The sequence below is a fragment of the Coffea arabica genome, chromosome 2e, assembly GCF_036785885.1.
Source record: "Coffea arabica cultivar ET-39 chromosome 2e, Coffea Arabica ET-39 HiFi, whole genome shotgun sequence".
Lineage (NCBI taxonomy): Eukaryota > Viridiplantae > Streptophyta > Magnoliopsida > Gentianales > Rubiaceae > Coffea > Coffea arabica.
This window is the reverse complement of record NC_092313.1, coordinates 5,828,370-5,850,622: the sequence shown is the minus strand read 5'-3', so window position 1 is coordinate 5,850,622 and position 22,253 is coordinate 5,828,370. Positions and strand designations below refer to the sequence as shown.

The 22,253-nt window shown below is 37.9% G+C and overlaps 5 protein-coding genes across 19 annotated transcripts; 3 read left to right on the top strand and 2 right to left on the bottom strand.

Moving 5' to 3' along the window:
• The first annotated feature begins 744 nt into the window (after window positions 1-744).
• On the top strand, window positions 745-4,767 carry LOC140036569 (uncharacterized protein At2g39910-like). Of its 4 annotated transcripts, none has more exons than XM_072078452.1 (8): window positions 745-948; window positions 1,096-1,621; window positions 1,710-1,796; window positions 2,310-2,500; window positions 2,840-2,945; window positions 3,134-3,198; window positions 4,183-4,284; window positions 4,407-4,767. In XM_072078452.1, exons 1-8 carry the CDS (start codon window positions 911-913, stop codon window positions 4,531-4,533), a joined length of 1,242 nt encoding a protein of 413 aa, XP_071934553.1. In that variant the 5' UTR covers window positions 745-910; the 3' UTR covers window positions 4,534-4,767. The 4 variants fall into 4 exon arrangements, with proteins under 4 accessions (XP_071934553.1, XP_071934552.1, XP_071934550.1 ...); XM_072078451.1 differs by having other exon boundaries at window positions 4,177-4,284; XM_072078449.1 differs by having other exon boundaries at window positions 2,840-3,035; window positions 4,177-4,284.
• Window positions 4,768-6,162: 1,395 nt separating this feature from the next.
• LOC140037402 (glucan endo-1,3-beta-glucosidase-like) lies at window positions 6,163-7,371 on the bottom strand. Its single transcript, XM_072081537.1, has one exon. The coding sequence runs from the start codon at window positions 7,369-7,371 to the stop codon at window positions 6,163-6,165; it is 1,209 nt and encodes a 402-aa protein (XP_071937638.1).
• A 1,764-nt stretch (window positions 7,372-9,135) lies between these two features.
• LOC140004295 (uncharacterized protein At2g39920-like) lies at window positions 9,136-12,543 on the bottom strand. 12 transcript variants are annotated; one of them, XM_072078437.1, is made up of 5 exons: window positions 12,355-12,543; window positions 11,668-12,073; window positions 10,717-11,164; window positions 9,884-10,090; window positions 9,136-9,723 (listed from the first exon to the last, which is right to left on the bottom strand). In XM_072078437.1, exons 2-5 carry the CDS (start codon window positions 11,735-11,737, stop codon window positions 9,468-9,470), a joined length of 981 nt encoding a protein of 326 aa, XP_071934538.1. In that variant the 5' UTR covers window positions 11,738-12,073; window positions 12,355-12,543; the 3' UTR covers window positions 9,136-9,467. The 12 variants fall into 12 exon arrangements, with proteins under 12 accessions (XP_071934538.1, XP_071934540.1, XP_071934541.1 ...); XM_072078439.1 differs by having other exon boundaries at window positions 11,668-11,884; XM_072078440.1 differs by having other exon boundaries at window positions 11,668-11,860.
• Window positions 12,544-17,273: 4,730 nt separating this feature from the next.
• Window positions 17,274-19,749, top strand: LOC140036567 (sedoheptulose-1,7-bisphosphatase, chloroplastic-like). Its single transcript, XM_072078435.1, has 8 exons — window positions 17,274-17,504; window positions 17,617-17,739; window positions 17,886-18,071; window positions 18,456-18,537; window positions 18,635-18,856; window positions 19,008-19,108; window positions 19,195-19,266; window positions 19,388-19,749. The coding sequence occupies exons 1-8, from the start codon at window positions 17,391-17,393 to the stop codon at window positions 19,667-19,669; spliced, it is 1,182 nt and encodes a 393-aa protein (XP_071934536.1). The 5' UTR covers window positions 17,274-17,390; the 3' UTR covers window positions 19,670-19,749.
• Window positions 19,750-20,353: 604 nt separating this feature from the next.
• On the top strand, window positions 20,354-21,609 carry LOC140036568 (lachrymatory-factor synthase-like). The gene is made up of 2 exons (XM_072078436.1): window positions 20,354-20,521; window positions 21,011-21,609. The coding sequence occupies exons 1-2, from the start codon at window positions 20,504-20,506 to the stop codon at window positions 21,506-21,508; spliced, it is 516 nt and encodes a 171-aa protein (XP_071934537.1). The 5' UTR covers window positions 20,354-20,503; the 3' UTR covers window positions 21,509-21,609.
• The last annotated feature ends 644 nt before the right edge of the window (window positions 21,610-22,253 follow it).

Genomic DNA, 22,253 nt, shown 5'->3' with positions numbered 1-22,253 from the left:
CTTTTGTTTACTACGTACTTATTATGTTTCCTTTGTTATGCTATTATGTGCTTACTAGTTACTACTACTTGCGTTCTTGATGCATTTCTTTTTGGCAATTTTGGGTTTTGCAAAATTTTCATCATTATTTTGTAAGGAAATAAGATAATTATTATTCAGGATAATTTGACAGATGTTAGAAATTGAAATACTACATGTTTTTTTTAAAATTTCTCCTAGCCAAATAAAAGAAGCTTAAGCGTCCATTGCATTTCACGAAAATACATATATTCGAGTAAATTTTATATACACTGATAGCGTATACAATATTATCGTTGAATTCATCGCATATGTGTAAAAGTTGAATTTCAAATTCAAATTTTGCATAGTTATCATTCATCCATCCAACGCTGTCAATATAATATAAGAAAGATTAATCTAAACTATTTATAGCTGTTTTTAACAATTTGTTCTCGTGTCTAAATGTGAATAGACAACAACAAACAAACAAACAAGGCGTTGAAGAATGATCTAATTCTATGAGTAATGGTATCGGATCCAAATGATTTGTTTGCTTCTGCAAAGGACGTAGATGTTTCCGGTGTCACTTTAAAAGTGAAATGGGGGAAAAGTCCAAAAATAAAAAATAAAAAAATTGCAAGATGTGGAAGGGCCGCCTTTTAGCAATTTTTCCCAATGGACAAATTGGATAAACTTTTGACTTTAAAATAAATTGGGCCTGTCAATACACTGATGAGTATACTTGTTACTCTCACAATCAGATAAAATAGGCCTAAAGCTTAACAGAGCGATGGTCTTGAATAATACCTAGAAACTAATAAGCCCACTAATCATCTATAATGGTACACTTGCCATAGCATCCATCTTCGTTCGTCCCGGCCTCGCGCGGCCTGGATTCTGGTTCTGGAATATGTCGAAGTCATCTGCTCTTCTCCAAAGCCTCGCTCTGTAAACACTTCCTTCTCTCTCTCTCGCACAATTATCACACGCTCACGCCCTGAAAATAACAAAACACGAAAATGGAGATGATTGTCTACTTTGTGAATATGCGATTTAGGCTTTTTTTTTTTTTTTGGCTTATATGTAAATGCGCAGATTATCGGAATCAATTGGAAACGACCTATCGGAAGCTCACTACACTCCGCCACCCCAAGCCTCCAACGTCTCTATCAAATCCCTTCTCTTCTCTCTTCTCACCTCAAATGCTGAATTTTCTTCCGAAACTGACGTCATCAAAGCCAAAACTAGAGACTTCATTTTATGCTGCGGGGCTTTGGCATCAGCCCTCGACTCCGCCTACGACCAGCTCTCATGGATACCTAGTTCCCTCTCTTCCGCCGCCACCTCCGCCCTCAAGGACTTAGCCGTTGCTTATTATGATTCTTTTCATGGCGGGGATGAGACGGTGAAGATTGGTGGTGAATTGGAGCTAGATTTGAAGTTTGTTCCGAAGGAGAAGAGATTGGTGGTTGAATTTATGCCTCAGGTTTTACCCTTGTTGAAAGATAAAATTAAGGAGAGTTCAATTGGTACGGCGGATGATATATCGGCTGCCTCTGCTGGGGTCCCCGTGGCTTATGCTATTGTGGCTGCTTATCAACTCCGGTGGCTTGTCACCCAGGTTTTTTGCCCCTTCACCCCGCCCCACTCTTTTTCTTTTAAATCAATTTGTCAATAATAATAATAATACGTTTATATGTTGGTTGCAGGTGGATTATCCTTATTTAGGAAGGCTTTGTGCTTTGGTGATTCCTAGTGCATTGACAGCTCTTGACCACTGGTCCCCTCAAGTCAAAGTGCGTCCCAATAGTGCAATCTTTCTTGGTTTAATTCATTTTTCACATCATATTGCCTTCTTCTCAGCAAAACGCTGGGCTTTATTTTTGTTCGTTTTGCTTTGCTGTCTGATAATCTTCCTGCGGACTTTAGACAGGCATGCTGTTGACTTGTGGAAATGTATGTTGAAGCTTCTTTTGGAGCTTATTATGTCATTTCCTTTGGTAAATGCTTCTTCTGATAAAATATAGCCACACTCATGGTGTACTTCTGTGAAGATTATAGTCCAAATTTACGAGTAAGAGACGTTAATCTGAAATGCACTTATAACTAAACAACTTTTGATAGAATTTGAAGAATTATTCTGTCCAAGTTATGCGCCCATGGGATCCAACGTTCCCTGCTCTAGGCAACAGAAATATTGACACTAGGTGTTTTTTCGTCTATTTTCATGTCCAATTTGTGAATGTTTTTGTTAATCTCATTGGTAATGTCCTTCACATTATAGATGAACTTCTTTCTTATAATTTCAGGGGCAGGGCATGCTTAGCTTCATTCATCTGGCAAAAAATGTAAATGCTGCGGAAATTGGTTGGTATGAAGATGTTATTCTTGATGCTTGTTGCCAAAATATTGCTTCTAGCGAAGAGATATGGCAGGATGTGGTTGAGATGTCAGTACTTCTGGTGACTTTCACACAACGAAGTAATCCTCGGAGCCCATGGTACAGTGTGTCCTTATATATCTAGAACTTGGCATATTCTCTAGACTCAGTTACTTTGTTGGTATATTCACTGAATATGATGCTTAGACTAATACTCCATTTCATTGATGATGATATTTGCTTGTTACCGATCATTCTATGCTTTGTAAACTCGATGTTTCATTCGTTATTTTTGTAATTTGGTTGCTGAATTAAGCAAACACTCAACTACTTGGTGTTGGTACTTTATGATTTTGGTGAGAATATGTTATTAAGCCCTTTTAGGGTGTTTCCTATGTGCTGTTGGTCACATGTTATTTCCCATTGATATTTTTTTCTCATCATTATCTATGCATATAGGTATGAGAAGCTGCTCAATGAGATGTTAAATCACATAGAAAGACAACCAAGAAATGTGGAGCGCCGTGTGGTGTGGCTTAAGCACATTGAGCCACTTTTTAACAGTGTGGGTCTCATACTACTAGCCCACTTTCGACGTATTTTCCCTCTTTTCTTTCAATGGATGCATGCTGATGATGATGATACCGTGTTATTGGTAATCCATACTGTTAAGACTTCAGTTTTAGATAGATGTTTCTAGCATTCAGCTAAGATTCTGGCGCTTGATGTTGATGCTTTCTCCTCTGGATGTAGGTTCTGAAACGGATCAAGACAATTCTGAGATTAACTTGGGTCAGGAGTTCACCATATACTGAGAGGTTAGTTGATTATTCTTTTAATTCTTGTACAGGACATGAAAGTAGGCACTGAAATGCGACATTCCTACCCAAGAAAGGACGAGATTGCTAGAAGTATCAGTTCTAATTTTGTTTACATAAATTGAGTTGTTTCCAATTTCTTCACAACAGTCTAGTGGTAATTATGGTTTTTAAAAATTTCTTGGGAAAAATATCATCATCTTAAAGAAGAGAACTGTGTACACAATTCAAAATCTTTAGCCGTAATTGCTTGATTATCTTGTCTAATTTTGCTTTGGTTTCACACAAACTGCTGAAAACATTGGCTGCTATCTTCTTTACAGTACAGATTGGCATGACATTGTCCTTAAGATTGGGCCTAAGTAATATCATGATATAGGACCTCGATGCAGCAAAAGGTTTTGGTCTCTGATTTTAATAGTCCATCTGAAGAGGGAGGCATGTGTGGGTCATGAATTTTTTGTCATGATCCTTGTTGCTCTTTTTTTTCCCCCCTTTATATCCCGGCGATACTATCATGTCAAATTAGGTAATAAAGAAAATCACATGCATGAACGTTCATGAATTTGGAAAATTTACACAATCACATTTGTGCTACAAGAGTGCTTTTTCTTCAAGAATATTTCTGCTTTCTGAGGTTGCTGCAGGCACTCATTTTATCCTGAGTGCAAAATTTGAGTTCCTTTGGCATCTGCCGAATGGTGGTTTCTCAGAATGATGGCATTTGCACAAAGTAATGTAGTTGCAGAACCATAGATTCATGTATCATTCTTGAGATAGAACTTCTGTTTTCTGCATTTGAGTTTTTCACTTTGAGATAGAACATTAAATGTTTCAAGTTTGAGCCTGAATTTGCTTGGGCATAGTTCTTATCTCAGCCATCATCTTATCTGCTTCTGTGCCCCTCTTTCCATTTAAACAACCTGATGTTTCCTATATCTGATGCACTATAATGTCTAGATGATTTATGAATTTTAGCTCCAGGTTGGTTGATGAGCTTGTCACCCTGCACAAGGAGGCTGCACTGAGAGTTGCTTGTGAAGATATTAGAACACTTATTCTTGACATACTAATCTTAATCCAGCAGTAAGTATCATAATTTTTTGTTATAATAGTGTCCAAAGGATTATCCTATTGCAATTCTTCTGTCCGGCTAATACTTGGTCTTCTTGTCTTTCTTCTTTTCTGCTTCCTCTCTGGCAAATAAGATCCAGGGGTTCACAGTTTGAAGCACTGTGGAACAAGCACAAGGAGGATCCTGACTTGACTGCATTTCGTGAACTTTTTACCAGAAAGGATGTTGCATTGGTTCAGTTCTCATCCTCTGCTGCATGACACTAATGAACAACTGTGGCTGAATATACTTGGAATTTCTGTATTTTATTGTGAAGTAGCAGCTTCCGTAAGGAGCAGTTTGCAGCGAATAGTTAATGTTAACTTAGGGTTCCCATAGAGATTTTGTTTGCAGTAGCTTGTTGAGGTCAGGTTACAGATTTGTCTACGGTGTACAAATGCGACTCAGGTATATGTATTTGCTTGTGATATGGAGTATAGTTAAGTTCTGCCCTACATTTTTTTTTTTTGTTATTAAACAGCGCTGACATATTCCTGTGATGGTATACATTAAAGATGCAGTACTACTTGAATTCCAATGACAAACCTCCTGTGTACATTCCTTGGTTTATCTGAAGATTGTCAGATTTGTAGATTTGCTTAGAGATGCAAGAAAAAGGATTTTTTTTTTATTGCTTTTCCTCTCTATACAGTAGATACACTTCCTGTTGCTGTCACCATGGTGGCTCTCTTCCCGTACGTATATCTAACTTAACCGACCACAACAGGTCATGTGCCTGCACGTTTCCCTTCCCCATTTTGCGACAAGTAGGAAAGCAACTTTACCCTGGTTGGATTAAAGAGTTAAGCGATACTTTATTTATTTATTTTGGTAGAAATAGGGAAATATAAATAAAAAGTTTAAATCTTTACAAGCCGGAGTAAACAGGACCCCGTACGATCATCATACAAATGACTGGACATGGACACAGGGTGACAAGGAAACAAAACAAATTCTTCAGAAGCTTCAGTGCCTATTTTTGCCCAAAAAAAAAAAAATATCCGCACATCTATTTGCTTCACGGATTCCATGCCTAACGGTAATTACTTGGAAGCTCTGCATCATAGTCCTCCTTGATTTTGGTGCAAACACTGATGCGTCTGCAGTCACTTCAAACGACTAAATAATGTCCGTTGATTCTGAATTCACGTGGCTTTTTCATATAACGGAGGAAAACTGGGAAGGGATGCATATTTTGGTCTGGTGACAATGCATACGGGGAAAAGTGAAGGCATTGATCCTATGAACTGAATATTTTCACTCTGAAATCTCCTCACGCCTCTCAGTGAAGTACCAAGGGAGTGAAGTACATCCCGCAACTCTACATTTCCCTGTTTGCTGCACTAGCTTTGACAAGCTGAGTACGAGAATCCGCTGATGGATTCAATAAATGGCATATGATCACACAATTAATTGAAAACAATCCAAAAGGGAAAACAGAGACTGCCCCATGCAATTACATGGAGACCCCAGCAAAAATGCAGAAACTGCTAGAAGATTGTTGAGCTGAAATGTGATACTACTGCTTAGCATGGGAAAGAACTGAAATGTAATTTCGGTTCATCTAAAGATCATCAGCACAAATCAAATGAATATTCACTGTGTTTTCTTCTGGAACAGAATTACAACAATTCACAACCTCACTGAACCTCAAATGTATCTATTCCAAATAGCTACATCTCAATTAACAAACTAATACCTGCATTATGGAACTTAGGCACAAGTTTTGACTGCTAATATTGACAAAATACTGAAATGAAGAGAGCGATGATGATTAGGATCTAAGACACTGCAGATCAGTACTAGTAGTTAACCAAAAATATCGAGCATTAGTGTTCTAACCAGCTAGCCTAGAGCAGCAAAAAATATACTGCTACATGGGATATGATCCCCAGAGCAAGCTCCACCAACCATGCAGCAGGCATCGCAGAAAGTTTCCCTGAACCTGAGAAGTCAAGATTGAATTTCATAGTCATGTTAGGGTACAGAATCCCCCAACGCTGGTGCTGGTCATCTGCTCTATCACTTGTACTGCTGCTAGCACTGCTGTTATTCACCATCTCCATAGGGTTATTTTCTTCCTCATCATCACCATCAAACAACTCATATATGTAAACTTCAGCCACCCCATCTTTCTTCAGCGGAGTCCCCAGCCCACTCTTCAAATGCGATATCAACCCCTTCAGATACATCTGAGCGTAGGCGGGAGTGGCCTCCTCATTTTCTCCGGAGGAGGAAGACGGCCACCCTGTCTGGGAGAGGATCAGCTTCATGTTCTCATGCCCCGTGATGGCCAATGCGGTGACGACCGAGTCCACCATCACGTCGAACAGGTTCCGGTACCGGGCGGCGGTGATGGGGTCATCCCGGAAGTTGAAGGGATCCTCCCGGAAGAGAGCGAAGCCAAGCGGGATTGCGGGTTGGACCTTGTAGACGGTGTAAGGGTAGAGATCGATGAGGAGAGAGGAGTTGGTTTCGGCCAAGAACTGAAGGATGGGCTTGACGAGGAGGGGGTTGATAGCTGGGTGGAATTCGGCGGAAGAGGGGGGGAAAGCTTGGGAGACGGTGTTGATGAAGGAGAAGGAGGTGGAGACGGAGATGGTCTTGATGCCGAGGTCGAGGAGGGAGAGGTGGAGGTTGCGCATGGCGGGGAGGAGGAAGGTGGAGGGGTCGGAAGTAGGGGCTAAGATGGAGGAAGAAGAGACGACGTCCGTTCCGACGGAGATGAGGGAGATGTGGGCGCGGGGGTGGAACGGGAGGACGTGGTAGAAGAGCCATTCGGAGGCGAAGGAGACGTTGGCGGCGAAGGAGGGGAGGAGGGAGTTAGGGACGGAGAGGATGAGGGAGATGTTGGAGTAGGCGAAGGCCCGGATGGCGGCGGGAGTGGGGTGGAGGATGTGGACGGAGGGGATGCGGAGGGAGGTGAGAGTGGAGGCGACGCGTTCGGGGGTAGGGAAGTTGGAGGGGGTGTAGACGACGCCAATGGTGGCGGTGGAGGTGGCCGTGAGGAGGGAGAGGAAAGAGAGAACGAGAATGGTGAAAGAGAAAGGCGGCGGCATGACGGTGCAGGTTTGGTTGTTTCTCGCTTTCTTTCTTGGAGGACAAGCTTTGTATGGTGGAATTGCTAGAGAATGGGTTTTACCACATTTTACCAGTACTAGTAGCAGTGGGGGTGGTCGTCTCATCTAGATAGAAGTAGACTGAGGGAGTAGCAGGATGAAGAATGGCCAAATTTGGGCGGCGAGTTTGGTTGGTTATTAGTTAGTTATGGCAGCTGTGCCTGTGCCTGCCCGCGACGAGTGAGCGAGAGAGAGGGAGTTCAAGTTAGTTATGCAGCTGCCCTCTCCCCAACCCACTGTGTGTGTGCGTGAAACTGAATTGGAGGTCCGGTGGGGTGACGGTTACGGAGGGGAAAAAAAAAACTCCTTCGGGAACAAGAGGATTTCAGGGTGTGTGTGTCAGTGAGAGTGTGTTTTTTTTTTTTGAAAAAAAATTCGCGCGCTATCTGGGATGGTGGCTGCTGGTAGTTCATGGCTGGCGGCAACAGCCCAGCCATCGTTTGGTTTAGAACTCAGAGACTCACAAAAATGATGACACAGACAGGCAGCAGAAAAAAATATTTGCTATTTGTAGTTCCAAAATGATGATGATATCCTTTTTCTTCCTCTGTTATTGATTTAAAAAACAAGGGACAACAAATCTTTGGAATGCAGAGTGGTTTTCTAATCTTTGGAGTGCAGCCAGAAGACTATTTATTGCATGGCTGAGAGCTATGTAATAAATTCATCTGCATTTTCTCATTATTGTTAGCAATTGATTGTTAATCATCGTTTGTTAAATTTCATGGAGCATGTCTTTTAGCCTTAATTTAAATTCTTTTCTTTTCTACTCACCAGATTTTAATTCTATCTACGGTAAAACCGTCAAAAGTATTTACTACTATTATTCAGCATTATTGTTTGTTTGTCCGATTACAGCCTGAAATTTGAGCATGCCGGAATGTTGGGCTCAAAGCTGGTTCCTAAGCTTCAAAATTGATTGTTACCCCCATTTTGTTACTCTATTTAAATGGCTATATTTTGCTAAATCATGTTTCCCCTTTTAAGTCCTGGCAATTTATCCACAACTTTAGCTTTTTTTTTTTTCTTTTTTTATTAACTTGTTGGCGTTCTTGTTGGATGGTTCATCAATCAAATTGAGCATCAGGGAAATGTCTCGATTCGAATCGCCCTCGAGATTTCTTTTCTTATATTTTCTTCCCTACCATACCTCTTTGTCTACCAAAACATAATTACAGATGCACTAAGATATGCATGCAGTAAAAGGGTTTTTCAGCAAAGGGTTTTAATAAGATATACAGTAAGATAAAAAGGGTTTTAATAAACTATGCAGTAAAAAGGGTGTTTCAGCAACTAGAACTAGAAGCATTCAGGAGAGGGAACAAAAACACAAAATAAAAAAAAAAAAGAGGAAGCGTTAATACGTAAATCAGATTAATTAATATCTATTGAGCATTTTGTTTGGTGAGATGTCCACGTAGGGCTGGCTGCTTTAAATTCAGTTCTGACAACACTCGTTTGATTGAGGATATATACTGTACAACGCTTGGCAGTGTTTTACCTATTAAATTGGTCGTTTTCATAATTGGTCACCAATCACCATTTATTGCTCCTCATTACTTCACCACTTGAATCAACAAAGTTATATAGTCACGGAAGTTAGTTAAGTGCTTCTGCTTTTAAATTTTTAACACTAATTGCTGCTGCGCGCCATAACTGCCTTGGGTATCCGTTAGTTTCTGTTAAAAAAAGAAGAAGAAGAAGGAAGAATAACAACAACATGTTGATTCTTTTTCCCCCTTATTAACTACTATAACAATCTCAAACAAATAAAAAGGTCCTTTTTTTTTTCACTTTTACCTATGCAGTCTCAATTAAAAGGAGTGTCGTCAAGGTGAGATCACAAACGGCATAGTTTACGAACATTCAAATCCTTTCCAGTCTCCGCCAACAATTTAACAGCCAACGAACCACATGCATTGGTTCTTGGAAGTCCGTCCCAAAATCAGTCCAGCAGGAGATGGACTGATGACGTTTCTCAGGGGTGAATATGTACACAGGAGAGAAATCACCTGTGCCGTTGAATGTGCCTGATATTAAGAGTATAAAACTCTTTTTCTAGGCAAATTCAACCCTATCTGAGACTTCAGAGAGTCTGGGTTTTCAGGATGATTGTTCATCTTATCAGTAAAAACATTGGGAATCTTGAAACTGAGTCCCCCAGTTTTTGAGCCCGTTAGAAAATCCAACTGGCTGCTGATTGCAGCTACTGTACGCAAACCTTGTCCTTTGATTACCGTCCTCCTCCTGGTAAGATACTCTTCGTTATCCATATCGAATTCATTGTCCTCTCTGCAATAAATACAAGCCATCATATGAGATTAAAACTGAAGCCTCGCATCTCCTGCAAATGTGAGCGACAACCTTAACATTATACAAAAACATAAAGGTTTTCCTATCCCTGAAAACCAGTCTTTTAGTGACTCAGGATATGAGGGAAATTAAGAATTACGCATGCCTCATGATCAATGATGACCAACCGCCACATCCAACTGAGTTAAGGTACCCAACAGTGGTTTTACGTAATCTCTCAGGTTTCCTTGATAACAAAATCATTGGCCACCCACCATTTTGAAGTTTCACATACAGTTCACGAACAAGGATCCATTTAAGCTGTCTTGCATCTTTGTGACAATTACTGCAATTATATTCATTGAATCTGCACCAGAAAGACACCAAGATCTTTATTTAAACAGCTTCTGCTGTGTATTGGGAATCTTGACAGCTATACACTCTTGATGTCTATTTAAGGAATTAAATATAAAATGGGGTAACTAAATGTTTAAACATTTGATAGAATTGAAAATATGCAGAATACGCTACAAATGACTTCAATTCACTACCTTGCACATTGTTTTTCAAGGTGAAATAAGGCAAAGTTGGCACAAACACATCATGTGAATATAGGTAATAATCTAACTTTCCCAGGCAATCAAGCCTGTGAGAATGAAATATGTGACACCATGGTTATGACAAAATCTAAACATTCTGAAACTTCCTACACTTTCCTACCATGGTCACGTAACCATAACCTCCAGAATAACAAATCTTCATGTGAGCAATAATATCCTACTTAACTTTTTCTTAGAGGAAAACAAAAGCAAGACAGAGCAAAATACAACAAAACCATACACACAACACACTAGAAGATGCAAACAAAAGAACACTACTTATATCACGTTGAAAAGAAACAGTACTCACAATCTTAGTAAACTTTGCAAAAGCACAAGGGCTAATCAGAGAAAGGACCTAAGCCAGAAGCTCATAAAAAAAGACAGAAAATACCGGTGCATTAACTGATCAAGGGAGTCATAGTCAGATGGTAACAAATCATCTGCATCCATCAGCACCACATCTCGCCCATCTTCTCCTGGTCTAATGCTACTGAAGTAATTCTCAACCACCCTCAAAGTAGCATTTAATTCTCTAATGTACTGACCATCTCCAATGAACTGAAATGCTAATTCTTTGCAAACTAAAGGAAAAGAATCTGAATCCAAATGGTTGATCTCTATATGTAGAGCTAAAATCCTACAAAACTCATAATCATCACTAGGTTTCTGCATCTCCACAACACCAGCATTTTGCCTCTGACAGTTTTGCAACATTACAGTCAAAGCAATCAGCAGTGTCATCAGTGAGACTCCAACCGTTACAAGTCCAGCAACGAAGACTGTAGCTGCAAATGATGACATATATATTCCTGTTTCCATGGTATAATGGCTTTCACTTTCTGCACAGATGTAAAAGTATAGGTCAATAGTTTAATTTGTCTAGAGGCAATAGTCTGTCCACATAATCTACCTAAGTCAGTCTAGGTTTATGGTTATTAAGACAAAAGGAATGAAAGAATCCTACAGGTGCAAAAGGTTATTGTCCATTGAGCTGAACCAAATACCGTGACACATTAACTTCAGAAACACAATGTCCCTCTTGACATTATACATCTCCTTGTTCATCTCTTTTTCATGCTTTAGAGCATGTTGCAGGAACTTCATCCAGTGTAGATGTCTGAACTCTAGTTAGATTTCTGTTTAACTACAATTATTATTTGGCCATGTTTAACAGTAACAGTTTACTAACATAAAAGTAAAAAAAAAAAAAAAGGAATTACGATGTTGCTTCATGCTGCGATTCCATGACTTAACTTTAGACACCATCTTTAATTTTCCAATCATAAACTAGAATAAAAACTTCAACAAGACAGAATAAGATGTTGAAAGTGGAAATGCAAACCTGAGGCACTTCTCCTCAGAAGACTCTGAGCAGAATATTCCCGCTCCATCTGATGGCCATAAGCCGACATTGTAGGATCAACACGATCTTCTAAATCTCACGCGATCAGTCGTTCTCATATACATATCCACCATATAGTCAATGACTTGGCTACATTAGCAAACAACATCTCACAATATCTCACCACCATCGACTGATAATGCCAACCAGAGAAAATCTGGTAATATATCCAGAACTTTGTAACCAATAAAAGAGAACGACTCTAACAATCAAATCAGTATCATATCCTCTTTCACCTTAAATTAAAACTTGATTGCAATCAATTCAAAGTAATAATCTTTTGGAAATATGATGAATCTTAAACTTCTGTTCCAACCAAATTTAACATGTTAACCTGTTCCTTCAACTGAAACATTAATACCATGATTATCAGCCCATCAATCAATGATCCAATAAAATTACCACCAAAGACATTCCAAAAATAAATCACAAAGTGCCAAAAAGGAGAAAAAATGGTAATCTTGATAAGGAAACAGCAGATACACAATCAAGATGTTGTTCTTATTAAAGTGATATGGATCCAAAAATTCGAAAAAAAAAGGAAAAATCATTTTAAAACCTTATTCCATTGTGATTAGTAATGGCCTAATATGTTCATATATTGCAGGAGCTGGAAGAGAGAGTTACCAGCGTTATCAAGATACTATCAGAACAATAAGGGACCATCCCAGTTCTAGAAATCAACTAATGTTTCAGCCGTTTTGCAATTCTATACCGATTGGGTTCTTCGACATTGAAATTGAAGCGAATCTTCGCGACGGCGAGACTCCTATGACAATCCTCTCCACAGACAGGGACACTTGTGTGCTGTCCAGGCAATTCTGATACGAGTCTAAATAACGGTTAAATGCAAAAAACCCCATGAACTATTGCACCAGTTACACTTTGCACGCTAAACTATTTTAATAGTCACTTTACACCCTTAGTTAACAAGAAAATAATAAGAAAATTAACTCCATCCAAATAATTGATGAAATAATCAATTTATCCTCCATTAAAAGCTTGTAAGAGACAAAAATACCTTTTCACTTCAAAATAAAATTCTTGAAAACATATAATGATAAAATATATGATTGACAAATAAAAAAAAGAAGTTGGAAAAAAGAAAAAATGGAATAAATTCAATTCAAAAATCCCAGCAACCCTATTTTAATACATATGTCAAGTTAGCCTATGTAAAAAAAGGTTGTGATTAAGGAAAAATAAATAATTTAGGTGTTTTATTTTAACTTCTAAGTCCAATATTTTATTTACTAATATGTGGGTTTTAATTTTGGTTTGGTATTCAATCTTTATTGCAATTATTGTGTTAAATTCATATGAAAAATTTTGGATTCTACTCCAATTTTATTCTTATGAAGATTTCAAGTGAATTTTTGCTGATTATTTGAAGTTACGGCATTATAATGCATCGAAGAAAATTATGAGATTTTAAAAATTACAGCAATAATCGTTCCTCATTTTAACCCCAGTAGTCTAATTATCGTTCAAAGCAATGCACTACATTTTTTTTTATGTGTTAACAATTAGACTTTTTGTTATAAAGTGAGTATTAGTCGATTTAAAGTAGTAATTTTTCCCATCAAAATGGTATTTTTGCCTCTTAAGTTTTTAGTGGAGGATAAATTGGTCATTTCATCAATTACTTAAATAAAATTAATTTTTATATTATTTTTTAGTTGTCCATGGGTACAGAATCCTCATTAAAATACTTTAGGGTGTAAAGTGCAACTAGTGTAATAGTTCTAAGCATTTTTTGCATCCAACCCCCTAAATAATGCTACTAGATAACTATCTCATACAATAATTCGTAGACGTTGATTGGACCCACCTTTATAATAGTAATTTGTAGATGTTTTTGTTTTTGGTTTTTTTTTTCCAAACGATTTGTAGATGTTGATTGGACTCACATTTGAACGTATTCAAGAATTATTTGAGATACTTTTTTGAGAAAATTTTCGGTCATTTTTTAGTATCATATTTATGATTGTAATCTAATAAATTTTCATTACATCATTTAATAATTAAACTCTTAAAATTATTTTAGAGTTGATATCTCTTTTTATACATTTAACAGTGAATTGATACATAATAGTTTGTGGTATCTAAAAAATACTATAAAATTTCTCTATTTTTTTCTTATCCCTATTTCATCTCGTGGGATTTTTTTTTTTTTTTTTGCCTGCAACGATAGATGTCCTATAACCTAAACTAGCATAATCTTCTAAGGGAAAGGGGCAAGGGGGGATGACCAACTAAGACCAGCCACATATTGTGGCAAATTTGAGGGAGGCAGGGGTTGAACCCCTGACCTCCAGCACCACCAAAGAGAGTGATGACCACTGGACCAAATGGCCCGTGGCTATCTCGTGGGATTACGTCTCCCCATTTATATTTCTACATTTATCTGCCCACGTATTATTTGTCCTAGTGGCTGCTTCCTAAGGGACAAAGATAGGCAGCCGCCCCAGTGATTTCAAAGATTCTTTTGTACCCTCTCAAAATATTAAGAATGTTTTGGTACATCTTTATAAGAATTAAAGTTTGTCCCTCCTCTTTAAAGTTTTATTAGAAAAATCTAAAGGCATACTCAAAATTGTACATTTTTTATAATCTTGCCCTCCAAACGAATTAAAATGGGGAATTAAATCTATAGAATATTTTGACATTTTATCCGTAGTTGAAGCCATCATAAAAATGATAAACATATTTAGGAAAAAGTTAAAAATGCTTAAGCCAAAATTATGAACATTTTTGGGACAATGTTAAACATGCTTAAGCAAATGCTGAATTATTGTCTGTTTGATTTAAATTTGAACAATACGCTTGCATTAATAAGTTGAAATTCTTTGATTAAAAAATTTGCCATTACCCCTCAAAAATTGGGAGGATGCAAATTCCTGGATAACATAGCATGGTAGGATACACCATATGCATGAATATAGAAATTTAGGAAATTTAGGATACTCTATCCTTTGATGTAACGGGCAATTGACCTTCTTCACCCAAATGGAGTGTCAATGGGTAAAGCAACTTCCACCGAATCCGCCCTTCCACTTTGCCTAGCCTGACCCTAATGTATGGTGGCAGCACAAAAGTCACGCCATTGGATCCCTGCTTCAATGATGTACTCTGGGTGCCAAATCATTACGTCTGTCAATCGAGTCACACGAGTCAGGTTTTCATAAGTTCAGGTTTAATTTATTTAATCTGTAATACTTTCGATTTTGGTCCGTGAGTTTCTAGTTAATAAATGTGATGATCATATTCAACTCACAAAATATTCGAGTTTTGAGTTTTATTCGAGTTTAATCCAAACTCATTTATTGCTCCTCAATTTTTTTAATATAATTACTATAACTATTAAGTTGTAAAACTAATTTAACATTCATAGGATTACAAACATTAAAACTAAACATAAACAAGTAATAGGTTTTAAAAAGTACCCAAACCAAGAAATTTTCAACAATATTTATATCTAATTCGTTTAAAATACATGAAAAATAGTAATAAAACATGCGGTTACAAGTCAATACATCTTCAAAGGTTGGAACTTCTTCATAGTTTTGTAACTTGAATCCAAACATGTTTGATAATTTGTATTTCTAGACCACAAATAAATTAACTAATATTATACAAACACAAAAATTTACTCAAACAATAAGAAAAATTAAAATTTCAGTTATGCATTACCAATATTGGCTCTAAAGAAAGTTAGTGGAAGAGTTTTCAAATGTATTTTTGTATTTTGTAATTTGTATATATTTAATATTTCGTAATAATATATTTGGATATATAATTATATATAATATTAAAATATAAATATTATATATATATCATTACATATATCGGTAATTTAAGGGTCGGGTTTATATCGGGTTTGAAACTAATGAGATCCAAACTCGACTCATATTTAATTCGGACCTAATTTTTAGAGTCAATCTCAGACCAGTTCACTGAAAAATTGGCTCATCGGCCTTTTTTCTGGGGCTAATCAAGCCAAACTCGGACTGATCCGATTCCATTGACAGTCCTACAAATTATTATAGTCTAACTCACGTCTTTAGATACCCGCAGGGTGATGGCGTGACTTTAGCAGCATGTTCCAATTACGCCTCTCGACCAACATACCCTACTCTCAGTCGGCCACACTTCATGCAAACATGCATGAAAATGAACACAACCTATAGACGCCTGCTTAGTTTATTATCTACGCATTATTTTACTGTTGGTTTGTATTTCCAATTAAGTCATGTTTGGATTGCAATATTCTGGAGTTTTTTTTTTTTTATAGAAAATGTATTCTCGCGATTTGATATATATGAGGTAAAAAAATGATTGGAAAATGTGTTCACTTAATTTAAACCATGTCAAAGAAGTATAAAATCAATTGTGTAACATTAATTGTAACATTATACTTCTTAATCAAATGTATTTCTCTCATTGTGGTGATAAAAGAAGTGTAACATTAATTGTAATGATTTTCCAAAACTTCTTTCCTAGATGTTAAATTGTGAATATAATGTTGCTCGTTTCCTAGTTGACATCAACTTAACAAAAATTTTTGATTGCTCATGTATGGAGAGATTTGTTAGTTGTAAGCTAACCTGTGTTTTTAAACTCGAATCGGACCGGCCGTCAAACCAGAAACCGGCCAAGTATCCGGTCCAAATTACTCTAAAAAACTGGATGTATAAAACTTGGTCAAGTCCGATCAAAAATCGGACTTGACCAGATTTGACCGGCAAATTGGATGAACCGGTTTGATATCAAAGCTTCCAGTCCGCTAAGAGGAAAATTTGCATTTCAAACAAGGCCGGTGGGCCCGATGGAAAGATATAATGGTGGCCTTCTTAATTGAAGCAGATACTTGACATGGCATGCACAGCAGAGTTGGAGACCTCAGCCTCAGTCCTGCCGCCCAATTTTTTTTTTTAAGGTCAAAGCATTTTCAATATTATGTTTTGGCCCCTAAGTTGTTAAAAATTATTAATATATCTCAAATATTTTATATTTTATAAATATTTTCCTAAAGTTTGGTGTTATTTTTCAATCAAATCCATAATTTAATTCTAAACTTGTTAATGTTCATTGAATAATATAAATTGCTGCTTGATTATTCTAATTTCTTTGTATTTTCTTGTTAAATATATTTGAAACATCAAATATAAATGAATATAAATTTATTAATATTAACATGTTTTTAAGTATTTTACATACAATATTTTAATTTTTAAATAATTTTTATTTATGGCGTTATTCGATTCAATCTCGATCGAACCGTTTAACCCCTGACCCCTGAGCTCGACCGAGTCAATGCCCGGTCCGAATCTGAAAACATAGAAGCTAAGTTGCCAATCGAAGCAAAACAAAATCATGGGGGCCATTCCGAGCCATATCTCTTAGGTATCACAAGGCATAAATATGCGAGCCACAAATATATGAACGATGGCAATTAACTTGTCCAGTCCACTATATTAGCCTATCTATTTATCAGACGCCACGTGGCAGAAACCCAGTTAACTGCTTATCTTCAGTTCAGTGTCCATGCCCATGAATCAGTTAGAGGCTGATACACTATCTACGACCATCAGCCTAAAGCTCTTGCATAGCTTCCTTCCTCATCGAACTTTCTAACTTGAATTCCGCAAAATTAAACGATTATGGAGACCGGGATTGCTTGCTGTGCTCGTGGAGCACTCCTGCCAAATGTTTCTTCTCAGCATTCAACTGGACTAGTATCTCCACGTTCAGTTTCTCCATCATTCAGCTCCAGGGTATGTTTTATTTTGTATTTATATCTTGCACTGATAAAAATTAGCCTGCTGCTGACTTTATTTGAGTGCGGTTATCCAACATTATTGATTCATTAAATAAAGTTGCTTGCAGAGTCTGAAATCAAGCTCATTATTCGGGGAATCCTTGCGCATCATGCCACCAAGATCATCACTCAAGGCTTCCAAGTCAAAAAACTCATCACTTGTGACTAAGTGCGAGATTGGTGATAGCCTGGTAAGTTCATCTGAAGAACAATTGAGATTGAACTGCAGCAAATTAGCTCTCTAAGTACATCACGGGACGGATAAGGTGGCAGTGCAATTTCTGAGAAGGGATAGTTTGGCTTATATTAGCTTAATTGAGAATATTAAATTTTGTAGGAGGAGTTTCTTACAAAAGCCACGCCGGACAAGGGCCTGATTAGGCTGATGATGTGCATGGGAGAAGCTTTGAGAACAATTTCCTTTAAAGTGAGAACAGCTTCTTGTGGAGGAACGGCCTGTGTTAACTCTTTCGGTGATGAGCAGCTTGCAGTTGATTTACTTGCCAACAATGTTCTATTTGAGGTAAAGACGTCAACTTGTGAGCCTTTTTCTTCAGGATTGAGCTTATGGGCCAACTGTTTGGTGCATGTTGAGAATGCTACTTTTTAATTACCAGAATTTTGATGCTGATCATTTTATTGTTCGATAAACTACAAATCTAAACTTAAGAGCGGTATATCTGCAATTGGAATGTAACTCCAGAGGAGAAAGGGGGGCAGGGGCAGGGGAAGCAGTTGGTTCCTCTGGACCTCAAACTCCAATTGTGTGTGAAACTCATTTATCTAGAAATTTTTTGTACCTTCTAGATTTTTGAATCGATCAAAACGGATTTATGATTCAAAATTTACTCTATCATCCCCAATATTCGCAGCTTAAATTTTTTTCCCCATTTCCCCAATGCTTTAGGCCTTGAAGTACTCGCACATTGTCAAATATGGTTGCTCGGAGGAAGTTCCCGAGCTCCAAGACATGGAAGGCCCAGCTGAAGGTTACATATACGATTACTGATCAAGAAATTAGTGATTGTTTTCGCCGTGAAAAAGAAAGCATCATCATGATTATATTTGCTCAAAAAATGTAACCAGGTGGATTCAGCGTCGCTTTTGACCCACTGGATGGTTCCAGCATTGTTGATACAAACTTCACAGTGGGTACAATTTTCGGAGTATGGCCTGGAGATAAGCTGACAGGTGTAACTGGAAGAGATCAAGTTGCTGCAGCCATGGGGATCTTTGGACCTCGAACAACATATGTTCTTGCTCTTAAAGACCTTCCAGGAACCCATGAATTTCTCCTCCTTGATGAAGGTATGCATGGCCATCACACGTCTGTATAACTGCCTCATTGCCCATATCATTTGCATTCTTTATAGGCAGCTCTCTGATCTCTGACCAAACAAAAGAATAAGAATATCGTTCTGATGTTCTGCCTCTTGATTTTATCTTATCTGATGGACAGGAAAATGGCAACATGTCAAAGATACAACAGAAATCGGAGAAGGAAAAATGTTCTCCCCTGGAAACTTGAGGGCTACATCTGACAACCCTGACTACGCCAAGGTTTCACTATCCTCTGAACTTTCCTTATAGTATATTATATTGATTGACAGTGTAATGAATCATGGGTTTTTAATTCTCAATGTCAGCTAATCGACTACTATGTCAGAGAGAAATATACCTTGCGGTACACAGGAGGAATGGTGCCTGATGTCAACCAGGTCTAACTCATAATTGCTGATCTTCACACGAACAGATATTCATAACTCTATTTTATGATAGATTAACATGTAATTACTGTGTGGAAGTTTCAGATGTTAATATTCATGCTAAAACTTGCAGATAATTGTGAAAGAAAAGGGCATATTCACAAATGTGGCATCCCCATCTGCCAAAGCTAAGTTGAGATTGCTATTCGAAGTGGCTCCATTGGGGTTCTTGATCGAGAAAGCTGGTGGATACAGCAGCGATGGAAACAAGTCGGTGCTGGACAAGGTTATCAACAGTCTTGACGACAGAACTCAAGTGGCTTACGGGTCCAAAAATGAGATCATTCGATTTGAGGAAACGCTATATGGTTCCTCCAGGCTCAAGGCTCCAGAGCCAGTTGGAGCTGCTGCTTGAGCAACGCCAAACCCAAATGAGATCGTGTCTTTTCCTTTCTTCCAGGGCAACACCAAGGTGCTTTTGACCTTTATACAAAAGTTTTTTTTTTTGGGGTCAAACATACAATAGTTAATTAAGTTCTTGATTATGTAGACGCTTCAGAAAGGTAGGTTTTGTGGGCTTTCTGCAGTCCCGGGAACGTAAAAAAAAAAAAAAAGTCTGGGCGTAGCTTCTTCGTTGGCTTAATTTTCTTCCTGCAATTTATATCATCAAACACGAATTGCTCAAAACCAAGGCAATTCTGTATAATTCATCGTGGCAAACTCAGGCATCGTATCAGACCGAATTCTACGAAATTATGATGTGAACCAAATAATAGTCCTGATGATGATTTCGTAAGTCCCCATTTCACACAGACGTGCAAAAGCTCAATTGGTTTCTATAGATGTCATTGATAAAATCTTTTTTCTTTTTCTTTTTTTCTTGAAATGAATCACACAGAGTCATTTATTATTACTTTTTTTTCCCTTTAAATGAATTATGCAGAGTCATCCATTATATCCTTTTCAACATAGGAGAAACCTAAGAATTTTGTCCAGCTAGTTATCTTGTAATCAGCGGACCTCGTCTTTCCGGGGCATATCCCGAGATTTCCTTTGTTACATAGGATCTTGTTAAAAAAAGCATGATAACAATTTTACAAGCTATAAACAGGTTTTTCACTACAAACTCTGTTCCAACTAGTTATTATTCTGGAGAGTTGCCATTCCACAAATATACTTTCCCTATAAAACACTCCATTAAGGCGGAAGGATTTGCTGATTTTCCTGCAGAAGAACTAGCGTAAACTATATGGAAAACACGGAAAGGGTAAGTGTTCACCTTTTGGTTTGCACTTTGGTATTCTTAATGAATTGCTGCGACTATGCATCTTCCGTTCTAACTGCACCACTTTACGCTGCAGAACACTAATCTTATATTGGCTCTTGCCTGATACCAAGAAATTAAAAGAACAAAGAAAATAAAAGAGCTTGATAGAAGTCGACAGATGTTATTCTCCTTTCACAGTCGCGTCTCTTGCCATTCACAAAGAGTAACTAAGCCAGTTTACTGCAAACTATGCATCAAAAACTTGTGTTCTATGCAATAAAGTGCGTACATGCATAATATTTGTAGCAATCCCTCTTGGGGCAAGAAAATATAGCGCAATAAATATTTGTCACAGAGATGATACACATTCTCAAATTAAGGTTTACGGTGTTTGCCATGGAATTTTTCACAGTAGTGATCAGTTCACCACCCAAGTTATGCGGTAAAGCTCTTCAGTAATGAAGTTACTCTAATCCTTCAAAATTACAGAAAAAAGATGACCTGAAAAACAAGAAGAAATGGCGTGGATCAGTCGGAGGGCTAGTTGATGCGCCCATAGATAAAGTGTGGGCAGTCGTATCTCGAAGTTGTAGGCTGCAGGACTGGATGCCGATGGTTGAAAGATGCACAGATTTGGGTGGCGAGGAAGGCGTTCCAGGCTACGTCAGACTGGTTTCAGGCTTCATGTTTCCCCAAGAAGACGGAGATAGGTCCTGGATTAAAGAAAGGCTGCTGGCCATCAACCCTTCATCCTACAGCTACGTTTATCAGATGGAAGCTAGCAATGTGGGCTTGGATGGGTCTATAAATTCATTAAAACTTGTGGAGTATGGGGAGGATTCCACCCTTGTTGACTGGTCCTTCGAGATTGATCCCGTGGAGGGTGCCTCCGAGGATTATACCATAGATTATTTAGCTTTCCTTTATAAATCTTGTATCAAGAGGATTGTTGGTGCCATAGAAACCTCGGATGGAAATAGCAAGTAGATCCCACCGTCAGGTGCACACCCATTGTATCTCGGACCCCGCACCTAACATTTGTGATGTGTATTACTAATGGCATTGTGAAGCATTTTAGACCTTAAAAATGCAGAAAAAAGAAAAACTCATCTAAATCACAGAATTTCGTTACATACAAGAATACCAACTAAAGTCGTCCAAACAAATGGATAGGCAAGGCACAGTGCTGGGGGATATCTCGAGAGGTTTCTTTTATCAGAAGGAATTACACAACTGCGTCAGTCACTAGTCTATTTTGGCAAAATTTACCTTAAACTCGTATAAGAAAACCTCATGGAGGGAATTTTTTTCCTCCTGTTTGGCTAGTGAATGTAGTCAGGGAAGAAATGTTGCTCAAACTATTGTAATTAACGAGGTTTTCTGATATAAAAGTCTGTCTCTTTTCAAAAACCAAACCAACAATGGTTTGTTGTTCTCAGTTTTCAGCAATTCGTCGAGAAAACGCAGCAGCCTAGTGATTTCTCGTCATCCTTGAGCGACTGGTAACAATAATGCCTTCACTTACTGGATGACAGAAAAGCGGCTTCAACTAATTCTTCCAGACTAAGAAGCCAGCACGACCCCCGTTCTAAGGAGTGGTTCTTTCAACGGAAAAAGTTAAAAGCACTTGACTTGGAAGATACCCGTCCGGGAGTTTTTTCAGTACTTGAACAGTGCAAATCCTGAATCTTTTCAGTATCTGCCATTTGCCTAAAACTCCCTTCCTCCCTCA